The 19,063-nt window shown below is 43.0% G+C and overlaps 1 protein-coding gene across 1 annotated transcript in view; it reads right to left on the reverse strand.

Annotated features, from left to right (window-relative positions):
• LMBR1 (limb development membrane protein 1) overlaps nt 1–17,322 on the reverse strand; it is a 117,514-nt gene extending 100,192 nt beyond the window's left edge. The window contains exons 1-2 of the mRNA XM_084786955.1: nt 17,045–17,322; nt 461–533 (exon numbers count right to left, since the gene is read on the reverse strand). Of these exons, the coding sequence (XP_084643081.1) occupies nt 461–533; nt 17,045–17,110 (139 nt within the window). The 5' untranslated portion in view covers nt 17,111–17,322. The remainder of the gene's footprint in view (nt 1–460; nt 534–17,044) is intronic.
• Between the last annotated feature and the right edge of the window lie 1,741 nt (nt 17,323–19,063).

The raw sequence follows: 19,063 nt of genomic DNA on the forward strand, positions 1-19,063 counted from the left end.
ACACAAAACAAAAATAAGTAAATAAATACATCTTTTAAAAGAGAGGAGGAGGGGGAAGAAGGAAGGAAGGAAGGAAGGAAGGAAGGAAGGAAGGAAGGAAGGAAGGACAAGACGATTCTGTAGTGAGAAAATGAAGGGGGAGGGATGGGATGAATAGGACACTCAGCTAGAGCCAGCCACAAGGAACCAAACACCCCATAAACTCCGGGATCTCCCAGGTACTAAATAGCCAGCACTATTCTTAGTTGGACATGAGAATGTAGTAAGCAAGGACTGTGGCCTAGGAGGGTGACCCTGAGCAGGCGGTCCCTCGGGGTTATTTTTGGTGCTCTCGGTACCAGGCAACTGTTTACTTCAACCAGCAGCATAGTCAGCATGGCTGCAGCGTGTGGGTGGAGCCCATATACCACCCTAGCCACCCAGCTCTGATGAAAGCTGTAACAAAACCGTTTCTACTTGCCTGATTTCCTCTTGTATCTTGTAATGATGAAGTAGGAAACAATGTAGAGAATGGCAAAAAGAAGAAAACATATCTGAAAGGAAGAAATTTAGCAGGTCATTTACGTTTTGTCTGGTTTTTTTTTCTTTTTTTTTCTCCTTTATTAATTTATTCTTGTTACATCTCAATGGTTATCCCATCCCTTGTATCCTCCCATTCTTCCCTCCCCCCCATTTTCCCCTTATTCCCCTCCCCTATGACTGTTCCTGAGGGGGATTACCTCCCCCTGTATATGTTCATAGGGTATCAAGTCTCTTCTTGGTAACCTGCTGTCCTTCCTCTGAGTGCCACCAGGTCTCCCCCTCCAGGGGACATGGTCAAAGGTGAGGCACCAGAGTATGTGAGAAAGTCATAGCCCACTCTCCACTCTACTGTGGAGAGTGTTCTGTCCATTGGCTAGATCTGGGTAGGGGTTTAAGGTTTACCGTCTGTATTGTCCTTGGCTGGTGCCTTAGTTTGAGCGGGACCCCTGTGCCCAAATCTGCCTATCATAATGTTCTACTTGTAGACTTCTAGGACCCTCTGGATCCTTCTACTTTGCCATTCTCCCATGATTCTCTCATCTAGAGTCCCACTAGAATGTCCTCCCGTCTGTCTCAGTTTCCTGGTAAGTGAAGGCTTTCGTGGGACATGCCCCTTGGGCTAATATGCAGATATAAGTGAGTATATACCATTTGAGTCTTTCTGCTTCTGGGTTAACTCACTCATTATGATCATTTCTAGCTCAATCCCAACCATGTTCATAGCAGCCTTATTCATAATAGCCAGAACATGGAAACAGCCTAAGTGTCCCTCAATAGAAGAATGGATAAAGAAACTGTGGTACATATACACTATGGAATACTATTCAGCTATTAAAAACAAGGAATTCCCGAAATTTGTGGATAAATGGATTGTCTGTTATTTTTATAGCCAACAAAAGGTACATATTTGGTATCTAAAGGAAATGAAGGATCTAAACTATTGAAAAGTAAAACTTCTGGATAGTTCACGAATATAACACTGTGAAAGAAGGGCAGGCTTTGTCCCAAGTGAAAGCAGTTTTGACTACCTTTGCCACTTGGAAACACCACAGAGACCCCACTGAGATGGACACCGGGATAGACTGAGAGGAGCCATCCTGGGTCCAGAATTCAGGAAACAGAGGACTCCAGCCGGGCGACTCTAGCCTGGCTATTGTGTTTCTAATCGAACTTTTCGATGGGAGGAGGGAGCCTGAGGGTGCCCGGCCATTGCACCCCTAGAGAGAGAGACACAGGCGGAGAGGAGAGGAGAGGAAAAGGACCAGGAGGGCCCTGAATCGGGGAAAGGACCAGCGAGCAGGCCCAGAGACACCTAGGGATCCATCCAGTGGAACTGATACCCGGAAGGTTTATTCTTGTTTCCTTTTAACCTTTTTTCCCTCCTGTATTGGATAGCTGGGTTGTATAATACAGTATAATTGTTAAGAAACAGAGCCAATATAACATTTTGCTAAAAAAAATATATATATATATTAATATGTGAACTGGTCAAGTATTCGAGTTCAATACTGTTTTGGTGAGAAAGCTCATTGGAGTTTCTCTTTTCATAACTTGATACAATGTTTTCCAAAGTCATATGGCAGTGTAAAGAGCCAAGCCAGCTTCAACTATTGTGAAAACGGTGAACACACGCGCCCTCCTGAAAAGCAAAGCATGATAAGAGCATCACTCATGCAGAGGGTGTAACGGTACCACACTCAGACAGATTCAACACATTACACATCAACATGGATTAAAAACAACTGTTCAATAAATATACCATATATCAAAATGAAATTTCTTTACTCAACCCTGGTATAAGTCTTAAAGGTAAATTCCATTTACTTTGTTTAATAAAAACTGCACAGAATTGCTATATAGAGGGGTTCTGCTCCCCACAATGGCAGTGTCCTCTCCACTATGCTAATAAGTAACAGAAGGAGCTCATTGGCTTACCATCTTTACTGACTAGAACTTACAATATACTCTCAAGGATTTTAATATACAGGGCACTGCTCTTCGCCACATCCCTAGGTCACACAGCAGGCCTACTAACCGCACGCTTAAGAACTTTGGCATCCACTGGCCACACATGAACCTGCAGTCCCCTTTCTCTCCTCACAACTATTTTTCTACTCTCTACTTCTATGAGCTAAATTGTTTAGATCCCATGTACAGATGAGATTATTCAGTACTTGTTTTCCTATGCATGCGGACTTCACTTGGCAAAATATCCCCAGATTATCCCTTGTTGTCCCAAATGGCACAATTTCCTTAAGGCTGAATGGTACACATAAGGATCACCACATTTTCTTTACACATTCTTCTACTGGCACACCCAACAGTTGTCTCTATGACCTGACATGGTGAGCCCTGAGCACAATGCCTCTTATAAACCAATTCATTTTCTTTGAATGTGGATCCAGAGTGGAAGAGATGAACCACTTGGCTTATCTGCTTTGCATTCTGGAGGGCACGCCATGCTGTTTTGGTGCCAGTGGTACACAAGGCTTCCCTTTTTCTACATCCTCAACAGAACTTCTCTCTTGTCCTTTGAAGCAGCCACTCCAACAGGTATGAGTTGAGTCTTGCTTCCCATTTCTCTATGACAAAGGATGCTAAGTACATTTTCATACACCTGCTGTCCATTTGTATATCTTCTTTTGAAAAATGTCCACTCAGGTCCTTTGCCCATTTTTACTCAGGTCATATGTCTACATTATACTTTATTTTTATCAGAGCAGAGACAATAAATGGGTAAACAGAAAAGGTCAAGAAACAGCATATTCATCAAAGACCAAATGCTAAAAATAAAGCCTCCTCGAGCTTTTGAAGCATGTGGGGAAAAAAAACTAGAAGACTTTCAAAGTGCTGAAATCTAGGGGTTGCCCTGAGCTTGAACCTCTCTGGATGAGTTGGTGGACATAGATAACAAAGACTTTGGACCTGGGTGGTAGTCGCCCCTGTAGTGATACCACGTAGAAAACAACACTGAAAATGGAGAGGAACACTATGAACTGAGTGTCAACATCCCATAATACATGTGGAGAATGATGGAAGATAATCCTAACACCTGTTCCGGAAGCCTCAAGACTAGAGTTACAACCTTCTCCTGAAATCCTCTGGAGCACAGAAAATAGGTCAAAAGGAAAACTAAATGTTGGCAAAGAAATAGTGCTCTACAATGCAATGGAGGTCAGGCTCCACAAGCAAGGGAAGAGGAACTTGGCCGTGAATCACAGGGTTAAAGTAGGATGTCAGATGACTAACAGAGATTCCTGAGTTCATTCACTTAGTTGTTCTTTACTGTGGGACTCAGTACATCCAGGAATCCATTCTAACACTGGGGACACTAATGAACAAAGGTGTACCCTTGTGACATTCACATGCCAGAGCGAAAAGGAACAATAAATATAAATAGGTAACAGATAATTAAATTTATGTTTAAGGATGGTTAGCATGGGCCTAAGAAAATAGGGAGTACTAGCCAGGTACAGTGGAGCATACCTATAATCCCAGCACAAAGGTGTGAGTTCGAAGCCAGCCTGGTCTACAAAGTGAGTCCAAACAGCCAAGGCTATACAAAGAAACACTGTCTAAAAAAAAAAGAAAAAGAAAAGACGAAAGAAAATAGGTAGTACCATTAGCAGTGGGGGTTCATCTCACTAGGATGTCATCTGAGGAAGAATGGTAGGACAAGAGAAGCAAAACCAGCAGTGTGTAATGCAGAAATCATAGTAATGTCATGAGCCTGAGACAAAGTGGCTCTGGTGTGTTCAAACAAAAGAGAAAAATAAGAGATGAAACAGGGATTAATATGAGTCCAGGGCACAGAGGATTCCAGGTGCTGGTACTTACACATGATAACTAACAAGCTGGCTCCGACCTTGAGGGAGATGGGAACCCATGTAAGATTCTGAACAGAGAGGTGACATGATCAGATTCAGTGAAGAAACTCATCCCAGCTGCTAGGAAGGAGGGAGAGAGGAAGAGAGACAGAGACTGTGTGTGTGTGTGTGTGTGTGTGTGTGTGTGTGTGTGTGTGTGTGTGTGTGTGTAAGAGAGAGAGAGAGAGAGAGAGAGAGAGAGAGAAATCACTCAGATCTATGGTGTGCAGCATTAAATGATTGAATTGTAGGTGTTTTGAAAGCAGGCCTGCTAGGACTTGCAAAAATAAACACAAAGTTCTAGTCCTGAGAAACTGGAAAGACTGAGTTGTCTTAAGTCGGGGAAGATTGCAAAAGGAATGGTTGGGAGGAGGAAGGAGCCCTGCTGAGCTTGAGATATACCCTACAACAGTGGAAAGCTGAGTGAGTAGTCTGTATACACGTCTACACTGCTCAGGGGGAAAGGCTAGACTACAAGTTATGAAATACACAACAACCAGCAGATGACACACTGTCCTGAGGCAGGCAGGGAAGGCAGGTCTGCTCACAGATGTTCAGCATCAGCGCAGAGGCTGCCAGACAAGCAGTTACCAAGGTCAGGGCACCGACGCCTGCACATTTCCTGAGCCCCATGAAGGAAAAGGGAATTTTGCAGCTGTGTCAAATACTGCTGACAGCCCAAGCAAGATGAGGACAGAGTATTGACAACTGGATTTGGTGCCATGGAAGTCACTGCAACCTTGACAAGAGTTATTTTCTCTGAAGTAAAGGAGATAAAAGCCTGGTTAAAGTGGATTCCAGCAAGAGCTGGAAAGAGAAACGCAAGCAGAGTTCTTCTCTGGCGCTACAACAAAACAAAGGAATTGTGAAGAGGAATTCCAAGTCAGGAGGCTTTTGTTTTTTTAAAGGAGGCTTTTTTTTTTAAGGTGAAAAAGTTACAGAAGGTAGAATGGGGTAATCCAGCAGTCATAAAAAAAGAGGAGGGAAATGGAGTAATGCTGAAATGACCACAAAGCTGAAGAACTGACAGAAAATCTTTCTGAATCGAGAAGGGAGGAATAAGCTGGTAGGGAGGAAAAGAGCAGAGGAGAAGGACCATAATGACTGTGGTGCAGCCGACAGCGAGATTAGGCACCACGGAAGTCCTTGCAACTTTGACAAGAGTTGATTTCTGAAGGAGACAAAAGACTGGCTGAAGTAGACTCTGGGATGAACTGGAAAGAGAAAGGAGCAGACCTAAGGGAGGGGAGGAGGAGGAAGATGGCAGCTCCACTAATCCTACATCAGACCTCCATATCTTCCTTATATGACATCTTGACAGGTTGTGTGTCTGGCAGGTCCTGCTGCGGATACTTCCTAAATGTGCACCAAGCATCACTGAACCCACTTTTGGCATCCTCAGTCTTAGAGAAGGAAAAGGCGGAAGGGGAACACAGATACTTGAGTTCAGTTGCTGGGTAAGTAGGTTTGTCTAGAGGTGGACATAAATTACCTCTTTTGTTGCCTTTTATTCCCTTAAAATTGTTAGCAATTTATCAAATCAAAATTCTATATAGAAAATGGAAGGAGAGAACAAATAAAAAAGAGAAGCATGCAAGGAACAAAGTGAGATTAGGCCTTTAAAGTTCCAGACAAACCCAGGCTAGAATTCCTGACACCTGAGGCCTGACCATGATGTAAAATATGATGCTTGATTCTACAATACTGAGATGAAGCAGCTCAAGTCCCCAAGAAATTTCAGCCACCTGATATCCTAACTGCCCAGATACCTTCCATTTCTCCCTTCTCCCTAATCTACTTCTCCCCTTCTCTTCCTGCACCCCTCCAACCTCCAGTCAAACTCTTCAACATAGTAAAGTGTACTTCACAGGCCTCTCTCTGCCTTTTCTTCACTCGTTCACTCTTCTAATCATGATCTGACTCCATACCCACTGGGTAGCTTAAAGGCCCCAGGAACTGAGGTGATAACCCAACAGCCAAACTGCAGGTCCTAAGGTTCCTCAGCCTCTATGCATCAACCTCTGTCAGCAGTGTCCTCCCTTCTCTGATACCTTCCCTTTTCCTCAGGCTTTACCAGCTGTGCCCCTCTGACTCCTAAGACCACACCCTCAATCCACAAGTTCTTCATAGCTCTGTCATTTCCTCAGGCTTAGCCTCCAGCCCCAGAAAGTGCTTGAGTAGTCTGGGTTGTCTGAACAAGAGCTGCATAAGATCAAGTCAGTCAACCTGATTCCAGCATGGAGTGCGGAGAAGCTCACAAGCCTCTACCCCTTCACTAAGGAGCTACTGACCGCTGAAGTCTTCTGAGGGTGGGAGTCAGTTTTCTTTAAGGCTATGCCACTGGTAGAGGGTAGGTCAACCACACGCCAGTGAATGGCCCCATACTCAGAAGTATATGGGCAGCACAAACTGGACTTGATGGGGAAAGGAAGGGAGGGAAGGGGAGGGGAGGGGAGGAAAGAAGAAAAGGGAGAGGAGAAGAGGAAGGGAGAAGGGAAGGAGGCTAGGAGTGGATCTGGGAGAAGTTAGGGGATGAATAGGATCAAAAAAACATTGTATGCTTGTTTAAAATGCTCAAATAAAATTTTTTTTTAAAACTTTAAACTAAAATAGACCTTCAACACTCCCCCTAAATAAGTTTGCACCAAAGATGTCTAGGATTTTTTAAATGACATTTAAAAGTGAAAGACAGGAATTCCAGAAATTCCAGGGAGTGCATACAGAAGTAGATAATAAATAATGAAAGTTAATGAACAAAAGGCCCTAGGAGCCAGAATGCAGAGAAGGAAACCAAGGAAGCAATACATTTAGGAGTACAGGTAAAGCTACAAATTATAAAAACCTAAGAGCCACTCACATGGAATAAAAGCTACCAGCCATAAATACAAAAATACACCCACAAAAGACCAGGACAGAAGCCGATGAACAGACTACAGTGTGGTTTCCCAAGGTGGATGCACACAGGTTCTCCTCTAAACGAGCACATCTTTGCTTGAGAACCTCAAGGATGAGTGAGCTGAACGCAAGCTGCAATGATGCCCTCTAATCTCCTGCACTCCAGGAGCAGCAGCAGCAGCAGCAACAGCAAATCCCTACAAAAAAAGAAGTATTCCAGCAACTCACCACTACAGGTGAGACACGGCTGACAGGAGACGACAAAGCTCTGAGGAAATCCCTCCCAGAGAAACCCACAGCACTTCTCAGTGATGCCTAGCCTGTGGCGAAGGCAAGCCAAGCCCTTGGAAGCCATATGCTTTTACTCCTGATTTGAACTGAGGGACCTAGTCTTCAATGGCTTAAGTTTAATATATATTGTTAAAAGTTATCATCTTAAATTCCAGGTATAACACTGAACTTAGATTCAAGCTGGTGAAATACAATAAAATTTTACTATTTAGCTTTTTATTTAAAATCTAAAAGTGAAAGATACCAAGCAGGACCAGAAACGTCTACCCAACCTGAGAGCCAAGAGCTTTTACTGAGAGGCACCAGATTAATGTTAATATCATTAATCCAAAAGATAGACAGACCTAAGTATTCTGAAAGGCTACAAAATAACCACCAATTAAAGCAATTTTAAATTGTACTTCTTTGAAATTACCCCAATGACAAGGAAAACTTGAAATCCAGATTAATAAAAGACACAAAGAATCAAATTGTTTGTTTGTTTTTTAATATAAGAAAGATGAAACCAGCTGGGGAGATGGCTCAGTGAGTAGAATGCTTGCTATACAAGCATGGGAACATGAGTTCAGATCCACAGAACACACATAAAAGCAAGGCTCACCAGCATACATCTGTAGCCTCGGCAAACAGGGAGTTGAGACAAGTGGATGGTGGGGGGTTACTAGCCAGCCAGTCTAATGCCGTGAGCTCCAGACTTCAATGCACCGCATACATACAAATGGATGGCTAGATGAATGGAAAGATGGCTACACATACAACTGTTTCTCTACCACAGCCCTGGCTGTCCTGAAACTCACGCTGTAGACCAGGCTGGCCTTGAACTCAGAGATCCACCTCCCTCTGCCTCCTGAGTGCTGGGATTGAGTTTCAATTTTTATTCCCAGATAAAACTGAAGTTTAGTTTAAAAATATGAAGTAAATTTAAAAGGTAGAAATAAGACAAAGTAAACCCTTAAATTATTTCATAAAATAGAAAATGAAGAGACACTTCCAAAGAAGAGTGGCACCCTTAGTGTGAGACCCTTTACCCCTGTATCCTTCATGACTCTAAGGCCAGAACCACAGGCCAAGGCTGCCAAGTTCGGCTGCCTGCTTAGGATGTAGCCTGGCCCCTCTTGGAATTATACTAACATATACTTTCCTTTGTTGCTTCTTTCTAGGAACAGATATTTCCATTTGCCTTTCCTTTTACAAGCTGCAGGATTAGCTGGATAAGATCTCCCTGTAAGGGCACCACTCCCTTTATTCCATCTCCTTATCTCAGCAAAAACCTTGGCTCCAACATTAAGTTTCTGGTGTTCTTTTTCTCCTTAAACTGTTTTGGGTTTCTTTTTGCACTGCTTGCTCTTTTTCATTGCATGCCTACATAAGAGTGATCACTAGCAGTCATGTAGTAGAGTCAACATTTGACTGTCTTGAAATCTCTGCCAATGAAAGTAATCCAAAGCTTTTCAATTCAGCCTCAGGCAGATTTTTACAAGGGCAAAAAGCAACAGCCAAGATATCATGAGCAGTGTCTAGCCCAGATGTTAATATTGTGTCCCTATCCAACCTCTTGAGCCGGTTCAATTGTCCAAATAGTTCTCAGCACTAACATCTTCTAAGCTCCTACTATGATAGTCAATTAAACCCCACTTAACAGCATTAAACTACTTTCCTACTCCAAAGTTCCAAAGTCTTACATATTTCCCAAAAAAACCCAGCATATTCAGCACTATCACACCATTAGTTCATTCTCTGGTACCAACTTCTGTCTTAGTTTTCTATTGTTGTAAAGAGAAACCATGACTTCAATAAGGCTACTTATAGAAGAAACAGTTAATTGGGGCTTACAGTTTCAGAGGGTGAGTCCATAATCATTGTGGCAGGGAGCATGGCAGCATTCCAGCATAGTGCTGCAACAGTAGCTAAAAGCTTGCATCCACAAACACAAGGTAAAGAAAGAGTTCATTGGGAACAACATGGGCTTCTGAAACCTCAAAGTACTTCCCACTGACACACCTGCTCCCACAAGGCCACACCTCCTAATTCTCCTTAAGCAGTTCCACCAACTAGGTACCAAGCATTCAAATATATGAACCTACAAGGCCATTTTCATTCAAATCACCACAACAATTTTTTGGTGGGTTTTTTTTTTGGTTGTTGTTTTTTGCTTGTTTTTGTTTTTGTTTTTGTTTTTTGTTTGAGACAGGGTCTCTCTGTGTTAGCCTTGGCTGTCCTGGACTCGCTTTGTAAACCAGGCTGACCTCGAACTCAAAGCGATCTACCTACCTCTGCCTCCAGAGTGCTGCGATTAAAGGCGTGCCCACCACAACAATTAATGAAAAAAGAGGCCATAGATTTGAAAAAGAGCAAGGAAGAGTATATTGGAGGACTAGAAGAAAGGAAAGGTAAAGGGTATGTGATATAATTATAATCTCAAAAACAAAATAACTGAAAAAAAAAGTTAATAAAAATAGGTAGGAACAAATGTAACCAAAAACATTAAACACATCTATAATGAAAACTATATAGCACTCAAAAATCTGAAGAAGACACTAGAAGATGGAAAGACTTCCAATGTTCATAGACTGAGATAATTAATACTATTAAATGGCATACTACTAGACGCAATCTACAAATCCAATGCACCCAATCAAAATACTGACATTTTCCACAGAATATAAAAAGCAACCAAAATATTATTTGGCGTCATAAAACCCCAAATATACAAAACAATCCTAAGTAAAAAAAAAAAAAAAAGTATGATTGAAGGTACTACCATTTTTTACTTCAAAATACACTACTGCGCCATACTAACAAAATCAGCATGCATACAGAATAAAAGCAAACATGTAAACCAATGGAATAATGAACCAAGAAATAAACTATGCACTATAACTATATGATTCTTAACAATGTTCCAAAAATAGATAGTGAAGAAAAGGCATCCTCTTACAAATGGTATTGGGGAAACTGATTGCCCACATGGAGAAGGTTGAAACTAGATCCCTATCTCTCACCCTACCAAAAAAATCAACTAAAAAATAGATCAAAGTTTTTAATGTGAGATGAAACTACTAGAGGGAAGCACAGAGAAACCACTGCCTGGTAGGACTCCACTAGCTCAAGAAATAAAAGCAAGAACTGACAAGTGAAATTACGCCAAACTAAAAGGCTTCTGGATTTGATTGTGTCTACTTACTTCTCCCTTTTTTTGTTCTCTTACACACCTCCTGGTCCTTTTACCTTTCCCTAATATTCCCTCTTCTACTTTTAGGTCTTTAATAAAAGCAAAGGAAACAACAGTGTGAAGTGTCAGCCCAGAGTTGAAAAAAATTAATAACCACAATGTTTTAACTCAAACTTTAACAGCAAAAGAACAAATAATCCAATCAATAACAAATACTTCTCATGAAGAAGAGGAGGAGGAAGAGGAGGAAGAGGAGGAGGAGGAGGAGAAACACAAATGGCCAATGAATATATTTTTTACATGTTCAACAGCCTTAGCTAAAAGGGAACGGAAATCAAGATTCCACTGAGGCTCCATTTCATCTCAACCAAAATGGCTGTTATCCAAAATACTGATGAAAATGTAGATAATAAGGAACCTTTATATACACTGGAAAGCATGTGAATCATTACAGCCACTATGGAAAAAAAAAAAACTAAAAACAGACCCACATATGACCCAGCTCCTCGGTATATGCTCAAAGAAAGTAAAATCTGTATTCCTGTGTTTGTTACAGTACCATTCACAATAGCCTAAATGTTGACAGATGACTGAACCAAGAAAAAAAAAAATATATATATATACATACACATACACACACACACATACACACACGAATCATTCAGCTGTAAAGGATGATGAAGCTATGTTATTTGCATGGAAAAGGATGGAAATAGAGGAACTCGGGTTAAGTGATGATAGACAAGAAAGAAAAGAGAGAAGAATTACATGCTTTCTTCCATAAGTGGAAACTGATTTTATTAAAGACCTAAAAGTAGAAGAGGGAATATTAGGGAAAGGTAAAAGGACCAGGAGGTGTGTAAGAGAACAAAAGAAGGGAGAAGTAAGTAGACACAATCAAATCCAGACATATGAGTACATAGAAATGTCTTAATAAAATCCAATTGTTGGTATAATTAATATCCACTAGATATTTGTGATTGTAAAACATTTTCAACCATGAATGATGGTATTCAACTATATTCTCAGCGCTTGAGAAACAGAAGTAGAAGGGCCAGAAGTTCAAGTTCACCTTCAGTTACGCAAGGAGATTTCAGGGCTGAACTAGACTGTATGAGCCTCTGGCTCTCACACAATGAAAAAGGCCCACTAGAGCACTTTATTTAAAAAATGATATAACCCAAAGGAAGAAATAACTGTGATGAATCATCATATACCAAAAAAGTAAAGTGCCAAGCTTCTCTCTTACTTGGATGATAGAGATAAAGAAGACGGCTTTTTGGTAAAGGAGGAGGGGGTGGCGCACATGGTCCTGGCGTGTGCAGGCTATTGCAAGATAAATGTTTAACCATCCTGAAATACTAAAGTATCCTTGAAGCAATTTCATGCTTATGAAGATGTAGAAAAGGAAGATCTTGACAAAGATACGAGTTTTCAGATGATAATGGCCCTGCTTCTCCTACTGAAGATCCATTAACAGAAGATGAGGAGAGAATACGTCCTGATTCTGATGAATGTGATATCAAATTGATAGAAGACAATTCATAAGTTTGGAAATTCCCAAAGAAAAAAAAATGTCAATATATAACAAGCGAAGATTAAGAAAGAAGCTGCTGGACAGAGGACAGAAAGCCCTGGAAAGGAGATGAACAAGTAAATATCAAAAGAGGCTTGTCTTGAATATGAATGAGGTCAGAGCTGAAGATACTTATGAACAGATGCTTCAGTGTAACACTGGCATAACCTGCATACTGATCCATAGTGTTCTGAATGTGATAGAAATCAATATAATCTAAATTCATTCTTAGGGACCTGGGATGTCTACACTAAATGGTGCCTAAATTGTAAAGTAAATTTTGAAGAAATTGATACCAAAGATTCTCCAGTGGAGAACTTTGAATTTTTCATGAATATGTCTATCTTTAATGCACGGGGAGATAAAAGAATTATGGGCTGATAGCACAACTGAATTAAACAGTTATTCTTTGAGAAAGAGCTATCTCCAGAAATCCTGAACTTCAGTGACCTTGATGGACAATGAAGGGATCACATGTGAAATCCCTTAAATAAAAATGTATTAACTTGGAACTGGAGAGATGGCTCAGTGATTACAAGCACTGGCTGCTCTTTCAGAAGACCCGGGTTCAACTCCCAGCACCCACATGGAGGCTCACAACTGCCTGTGACTGCAGATCCAGGGGATCTAATCTCCTCATAGACATACATACAGGCAGCACACTAGTGCACAGAAGTAAAAATAAATAAATCATTTTGAAATGATAAATAAAACACTATTTTAGCTAGGAGACATTAATTTATCATAAAAGAAATAAACCTAAACCAAATAAACTAGAGAAAATGTGAATTTTAAAACATCCTAAGATTAGAGGCCTTCCTCAACTGTTAAAGAATAGCTGTCTACGAAGTACCAGAAACTAACAGACTTAGTAATGAGAAACGCAAAGCCTCTTTAAGGTCTACAGCAAGGCATTCTTTAACACACTGCTAGTAATCCTATTTAGTGCAGGAAAACAAGAAAAATGACTTCAATTAATAAGTAAAATTGCCTTTGTACACAGATGCCTGTATTATCTATACAGAAAAAAAACTGAATGAATATACAGAAAAACCTGGAGCCTAATACATAATTATAGCAAGAGCAAAGGTCATATCACTGACGTCAACCATTTTCCTATATGCCAGCAAAGGACAACTGAAATTTTTGTTTTGTTTTGGTATCAGTTTTGTTGTTGCTTCTTTTTGTTTTGAGGCAGGATCTCACTATATAGCTCTGACTGGCCTCATCATATAAACCAAGGTAGCCTTGAAATGACATAGATCTGCCTGTCTCTACCTGTGAAATGCTGGGATGAAAAGTGTGTACCACCAGCCCAGGGACAAGTGAAATTTGAAGATAAAACCACACACCATTTACACTACCGTGCCAAAAAGGAAAAAGGAGAAAAAAAAAGAATAAACATTATCAAAATATGTGGAAATCTAACAAAATACATTTAAAAGACCTGTAAGAAAAACTATAATACTCTGATGAAAGAAATCTAAAAATAATTGTAATTAATGGAAGATAGTCCATGTTTATGAGCAGAAAAATGTAAGTTCTTCCTATGTGGTTTACAAACTAAATGCAATCTCAAATCAAAACCTAAGCAAGTTTGTAGATATAAACAAACTGATTCTAAAGTTTATGTGGAGAGACAAAAGCCAGAATAAGCATCACAATCTGGAAAGAAAGAATACAATCAAAGGACTTTTGTAAAGTGAAAATAAAGCATAAGTAATCGAGAATGTATAGTATGAATGCAGTATTGGCCAATGGAATGGAATAGGAATGCTAGAAATATAACCATGTAATACAGAGCTTTCACAAAGCACAATGACAATTCAATGAGGAAAATAATACATGCTGCTGAAACTAGATATCCACTCACACCACAAACAAGAAGTAATACTTACAAATTTCGCAAAACAGGTACTCCAGCATATTACCAGGCATTACAACACATCTACCTGTGCTCACTAGGATTTCCCAAAAACAGCTCCCAGAACGTAAACGCACACTTATGCTGCTGTACCAGCTATGTCTCAGACTCATGAGTGTGCCAGAGCAGATCCACCTGGCAGAACTTTCAGGAACTAACAAATGTCCACCATCAGGTCCATCAGGCACAGAGGAATGAGTGAAGCTGTCACTTCCCTGGGCTGACATTGTCATTCAATGGTAGAGGACACAGATTCAGTTACCAGTAGCCACATAACAACTCACACCTCCTTGTAACTCCAGTCCCAAAGATCTGATGTCGTCTTCTGGCCTCCATGGGCATCAGGCACATACATGGTATACAGATATAAGTACCGACAAAACATTCAGATGTATAAAATAAACAATATGTTTAAATGAAACAAAAAATAACCTACAGCCTTAGATGTCAAGCAGCAGTTACTCTTAAAGGAGATAAGTTACAGCTGTTGACGGAAAGGCAGGCCTCTGGCACGGTAGCTAAATTCTATTTCTGCATCTGAAACCATTAGTCAATTATGTTTTGTAAGGAATGCACCTAGGACATACCTACAATTATAGATTCCTTCCTAGTGGCATAAGGTGGGAATAACCAACTACTTTCTCATTGGCTTTTAGGTCCAAGCCACAAAATGAACCCCATACCAGGCTGTTACTGGAGACAGGAACCTGTGGGCAGACAGGCCATAGGTCTAGAGAGAACCTACTAGTATTACTCTGCTCAGTGGGCATCACACTAAACTAACTCCTAATGACTTATTGTTAGACCCACAGACTAAGGCACTGTTCCATCTTCATCAGAGATGCTTTGTGTAGATGGTAGTTAACAGAGACCCACAACTGGTCAAGGTGCAGAGAATAAGGGACCACAGAATGAATGCTCAGCCCTAAGCAGGAATTCTGTATCATTCCCCCTCTTCCTAAGGTTTAAAATAATTGTGTAAGAGGGGGGCGAAGGATTGTAAAGAGGGAGTGGATGACCATAAGGAAGCAGTGTTTTTCAGCTACAACAGGGCACTTGTACAAATGAACTGACAGTGGTATGACAACACAGACAAAAAAATCTCAGCATGGAGAGGGGAGGTAGCCATGTAGTCCCACCTCTATCTGAGGAGTTATTGACGACTGATAGCTCAGTCATGTTCCAATGAATGGCCACACAGTCAAGAGTATAGGCAGAGCACAAATTTGATTGAAATGGGTTTTTCTTTTTTAATGTCACAAAGTAGCAGGTCATGGTGGCACAAGCCTTTAATCCCAGCACTCAGGAGGCAGAGTCAGGCAGATCTCTCTGAGTTCAAGGCCAGCCTGGTCTACAAAGCAAGTCCAGAACCACCAGGGCTCATCTTATACAGAGAAACCCTGTCTCAAGGGGGGGAAATGTCACAAAGTTGAGTAGGTGGGGAGAGGTCTGGGAGGAATTGGGGAGGGGTGAATATGCTCAAAATACATTGTATGTAATACTCAAAGAAGTAATAAAAATAAAACTAAATACACTGTACCAAACTGTCAGCTCATATTTATGCATCTCTTTTACTCCGGTGTGATTTGGCAAGCCAATTCTTAATTTTCAAAATCAGTAAGTGCACAAACTGGACTACTCTGGACCACAAGTTGTTTGACTCAAATCAAGAGCGTGACTGAACAGAGAAAGTGAGCTAGAAAGGAGGTGGATACAAATATGGAACTTGGACATACTTTACAGAGTTATGGGGATACAAATAAATCCATTTATAATAGTGTACGGTATCCCGAAACATGCTCATCAAAGGAAACCTTAGGAAGCCAAGCTGGCTTCCCGGCCTGCTAGAAGCAGCAGGACGAAGCTGGTCCATCTTTCACAGCTTCTGCTCTCACCCTTCCCAGGAGAGACCTCTCTTCCACCCTCTGGAAATTTTTAACTCTGTCCTGGCTGGGGGGGGAGGGAGTAGAGGGAGGGATGTGGGGGGGGAGGCCAGAGCCACTGCAGGGCTGGAAGTTTGGGAAGCCAGGCACTGTCTGCACCACCTAACCTGAGCCACAGCCAGCTCAGCCCATGTGCCATGCAAGGCTAGGAGAGAAAAGGCAGCTCCCTACACCCTGAGAGTCAGCAGGAGATACGGGATGGGCGCAGGTGAGGGAGAAGGTGAAGATGGCGAAGCAGGTGATAAAGAAGCAGGTGAGTTGCGTGAACACGTGGGAAGGGTACAGGAGAAATGAGCTAAGTGTAGGTGATTGGGAGACAGGTGACAGGAGGAGAGGGCAGGTGATGGGAATAGCCGCCAAGTGATGGAAGAGGAATGGAGCGCAGGTGACAGGTGGACACAGGTGACTGGAGGCAGACAGAGATGATAGGAGGGAACGCAGGAGATGGGAGGGGGCACAGATGACCCGAGGGGCTCAGCGGTAAGAGGATCACAGGTAACAGGAAGAGGAATAAAGATGACGGGAGGGGGACAGGAAGTGCAGGTGAAGGGAGGGGGCATAGGTGAGGAGAGGAGGGAGCGCTGGTGGCGCGAGGGAGACCTACAAGAAGAGAGGGCAGTGGGGTGACAGGAAAGAGACATAGGTGACGAGATGGGGAGCAGGTGACGGAATCGCAGGTGACAGAAGGCGTTAAGTGACGCGGGTGTGCAGCAGACCCGGTGGGGCGCTGGAAGGCCGGCATGGGTGGGGGGTAGAGGGGAATCGGGGACCGTGCTATGGGACCTTGCTGGTCTGCGCTGCGGCTCCCGGTTCCACCGCGCCGCGCAGGACCAGGGAAACCGCCCGGCCACGCACCGTGGACTCTCGCACTTGGCTGTGGAAGTGCTGCTCCCGCGCCGACACCTCGTCCTGCCCTTCCATCCTCCTTCATGCCCGCCTCAGGGCCGCCCTCGTCCGCGCGCTCCGCCGCACCATTGCCCCCCGGGCGCCGGGGCTGCACAGCCTCTCGCGGCCGCACAGGAACGGAACCTAAGGCGCAGCGAGCTCGGAAAACGCCGCCTCAGCTCGGGGAGAAGCAACTAAGAGCGCGAGAGGCGGGGAACAGCCACAGCCTGGGGCGGGGCTTGAAGCCAGGGCGGGACTAGTGCGTCACTCGGAGGGCGCCTTACGTCAGAGACGCGCGCCTGGGCGCCTGGAAAGCTGGGCCGAGGGTCGCTAGGCGCCTCGGGGAGTGTAGCGGGAGGTATGGGGGCGGGGTTCTTTGAGTCCTGGACTGAAATAAGCCAATGAAGCGTGGAGGGGCAGGGCCGAAATCTCGGAGCTGGAACAAAAGTGATGGGATCCAGCCATGTCGCCCATTGCCCAGGGCTTGGGAATGAGGGCGGGACCGAGGAGCCAGGGAGGGGTGAGGTCTGGAGGCGGAACCCTTGTTGGGGGCGGGATTCGAAGAGGTGCAGAGATCTAGGCACAGGTGCACCCCGCCCTCTCTCACTTGCTGAAGCTTCTAGATAATTCCCAGGCTCCTCAGTCTTGCTCTCTGGATCTGAGCTTGGCATTGGGCTCGACCAGTGTGAAGATCTGGGCAGAGTCGGGTTTGGGTCTATTACAGAAAATTTCTCTCCCACTCGAGTGCAAAGACAGAAAACGGTTGTAGCATAGAGCTCATGGCGCAAGCCAGAAGTCCAACCTCTCTGCAGCGATAAGAGAGCCGAGGCCCTTCTGGAGGACAGAGATAGCCTCGGGCCCCCAGCCCTGCACATGGCTCAGGTACTAGGGTCAGGTTCGGGGCCCTCAGTAGACCTTAAACAACGCCCTTACTCTTGAGCACTGTTAAATATGCCATTCTGGGATTTTTTGTTTTGTTTTGCTTTAAAACTGAAATGTAAAGGACTATTTGGTTGGTTTGTATTTTCTAGACAGGGTTCTCTATGTAGTCCTGGCTGTCCTGGAACTCAGAGATCCACCTGCCTCTGCCTCGTCCTTGCCCCGCTGCCCCTCTGCCTCCCAAAGGCATGGATTAAAGGCCTGCGCCACGGCCTGGCCTTAAAGTTGTATTTGCAATTTTGCTTCTGGGTTCATTTGGTTGGAGAGACCGGAGTACCTGAGGCTTGCTCCCAGCCTGTGTTCCAGCTACCGCAGATGGTGAACAAGTAACAACTTCCAACTGGCTGAATTCAAATGAGTTTGAATTTATGGACCACGGGTTTTATATTGATACCTAAAATACTATATACATATATGTCTATGACATATATGACATGTATGTAGACGCAAGACTGTCTGGGGGAAAGAAGGGATTAGCCAGAGAGAAGGGAGAAAAGAAGAATGCATGGAAGTGTCCATGATAAAAATACACTTCAAGAAAATGCCTTAATGATACCCATAATCATGTACAATGAACATACACCAATTAAACATGATTCATTAGGCCAGCGAGGTGTTCTGCAGGTAAAGACATTTGCTCCTAAGCCTGGTGCCCTCAATTCCATCTGCAGGAATCATGTGGTAAAGGAGAGAACCAACTCCCACAGATTGTCCTTTGACCTCCTCATATACCCTATGGCCCATGAGTGTACACAACACACATAAGTTTTAAAATGTAATTTTTTAAGTAGAAAAAATACTACCTCTAATATAGTTATACTCTAAGACAGTTTAGACCGCTATAAGGGCTTTGAATTTGTCTCTGGGAGGTGTCAGCAAGCACCCTGCTATAATTGTCATGTGGCCTTACTGCATCTAGAGACTGGACAGCAGGTAGGGATCAAGACAAGAGACTCACTGTGATAATTCAGTGCGGGCATACTTTTACATCTATTTCTATTTTGCTTTCTTTTCTCTCCTCCTCCCTTCTCCACCCCAATCCCTTCCAAC

The sequence above is a fragment of the Acomys minous genome (assembly GCF_964271855.1).
Source record: "Acomys minous genome assembly, chromosome: 6".
NCBI lineage: Eukaryota > Metazoa > Chordata > Mammalia > Rodentia > Muridae > Acomys > Acomys minous.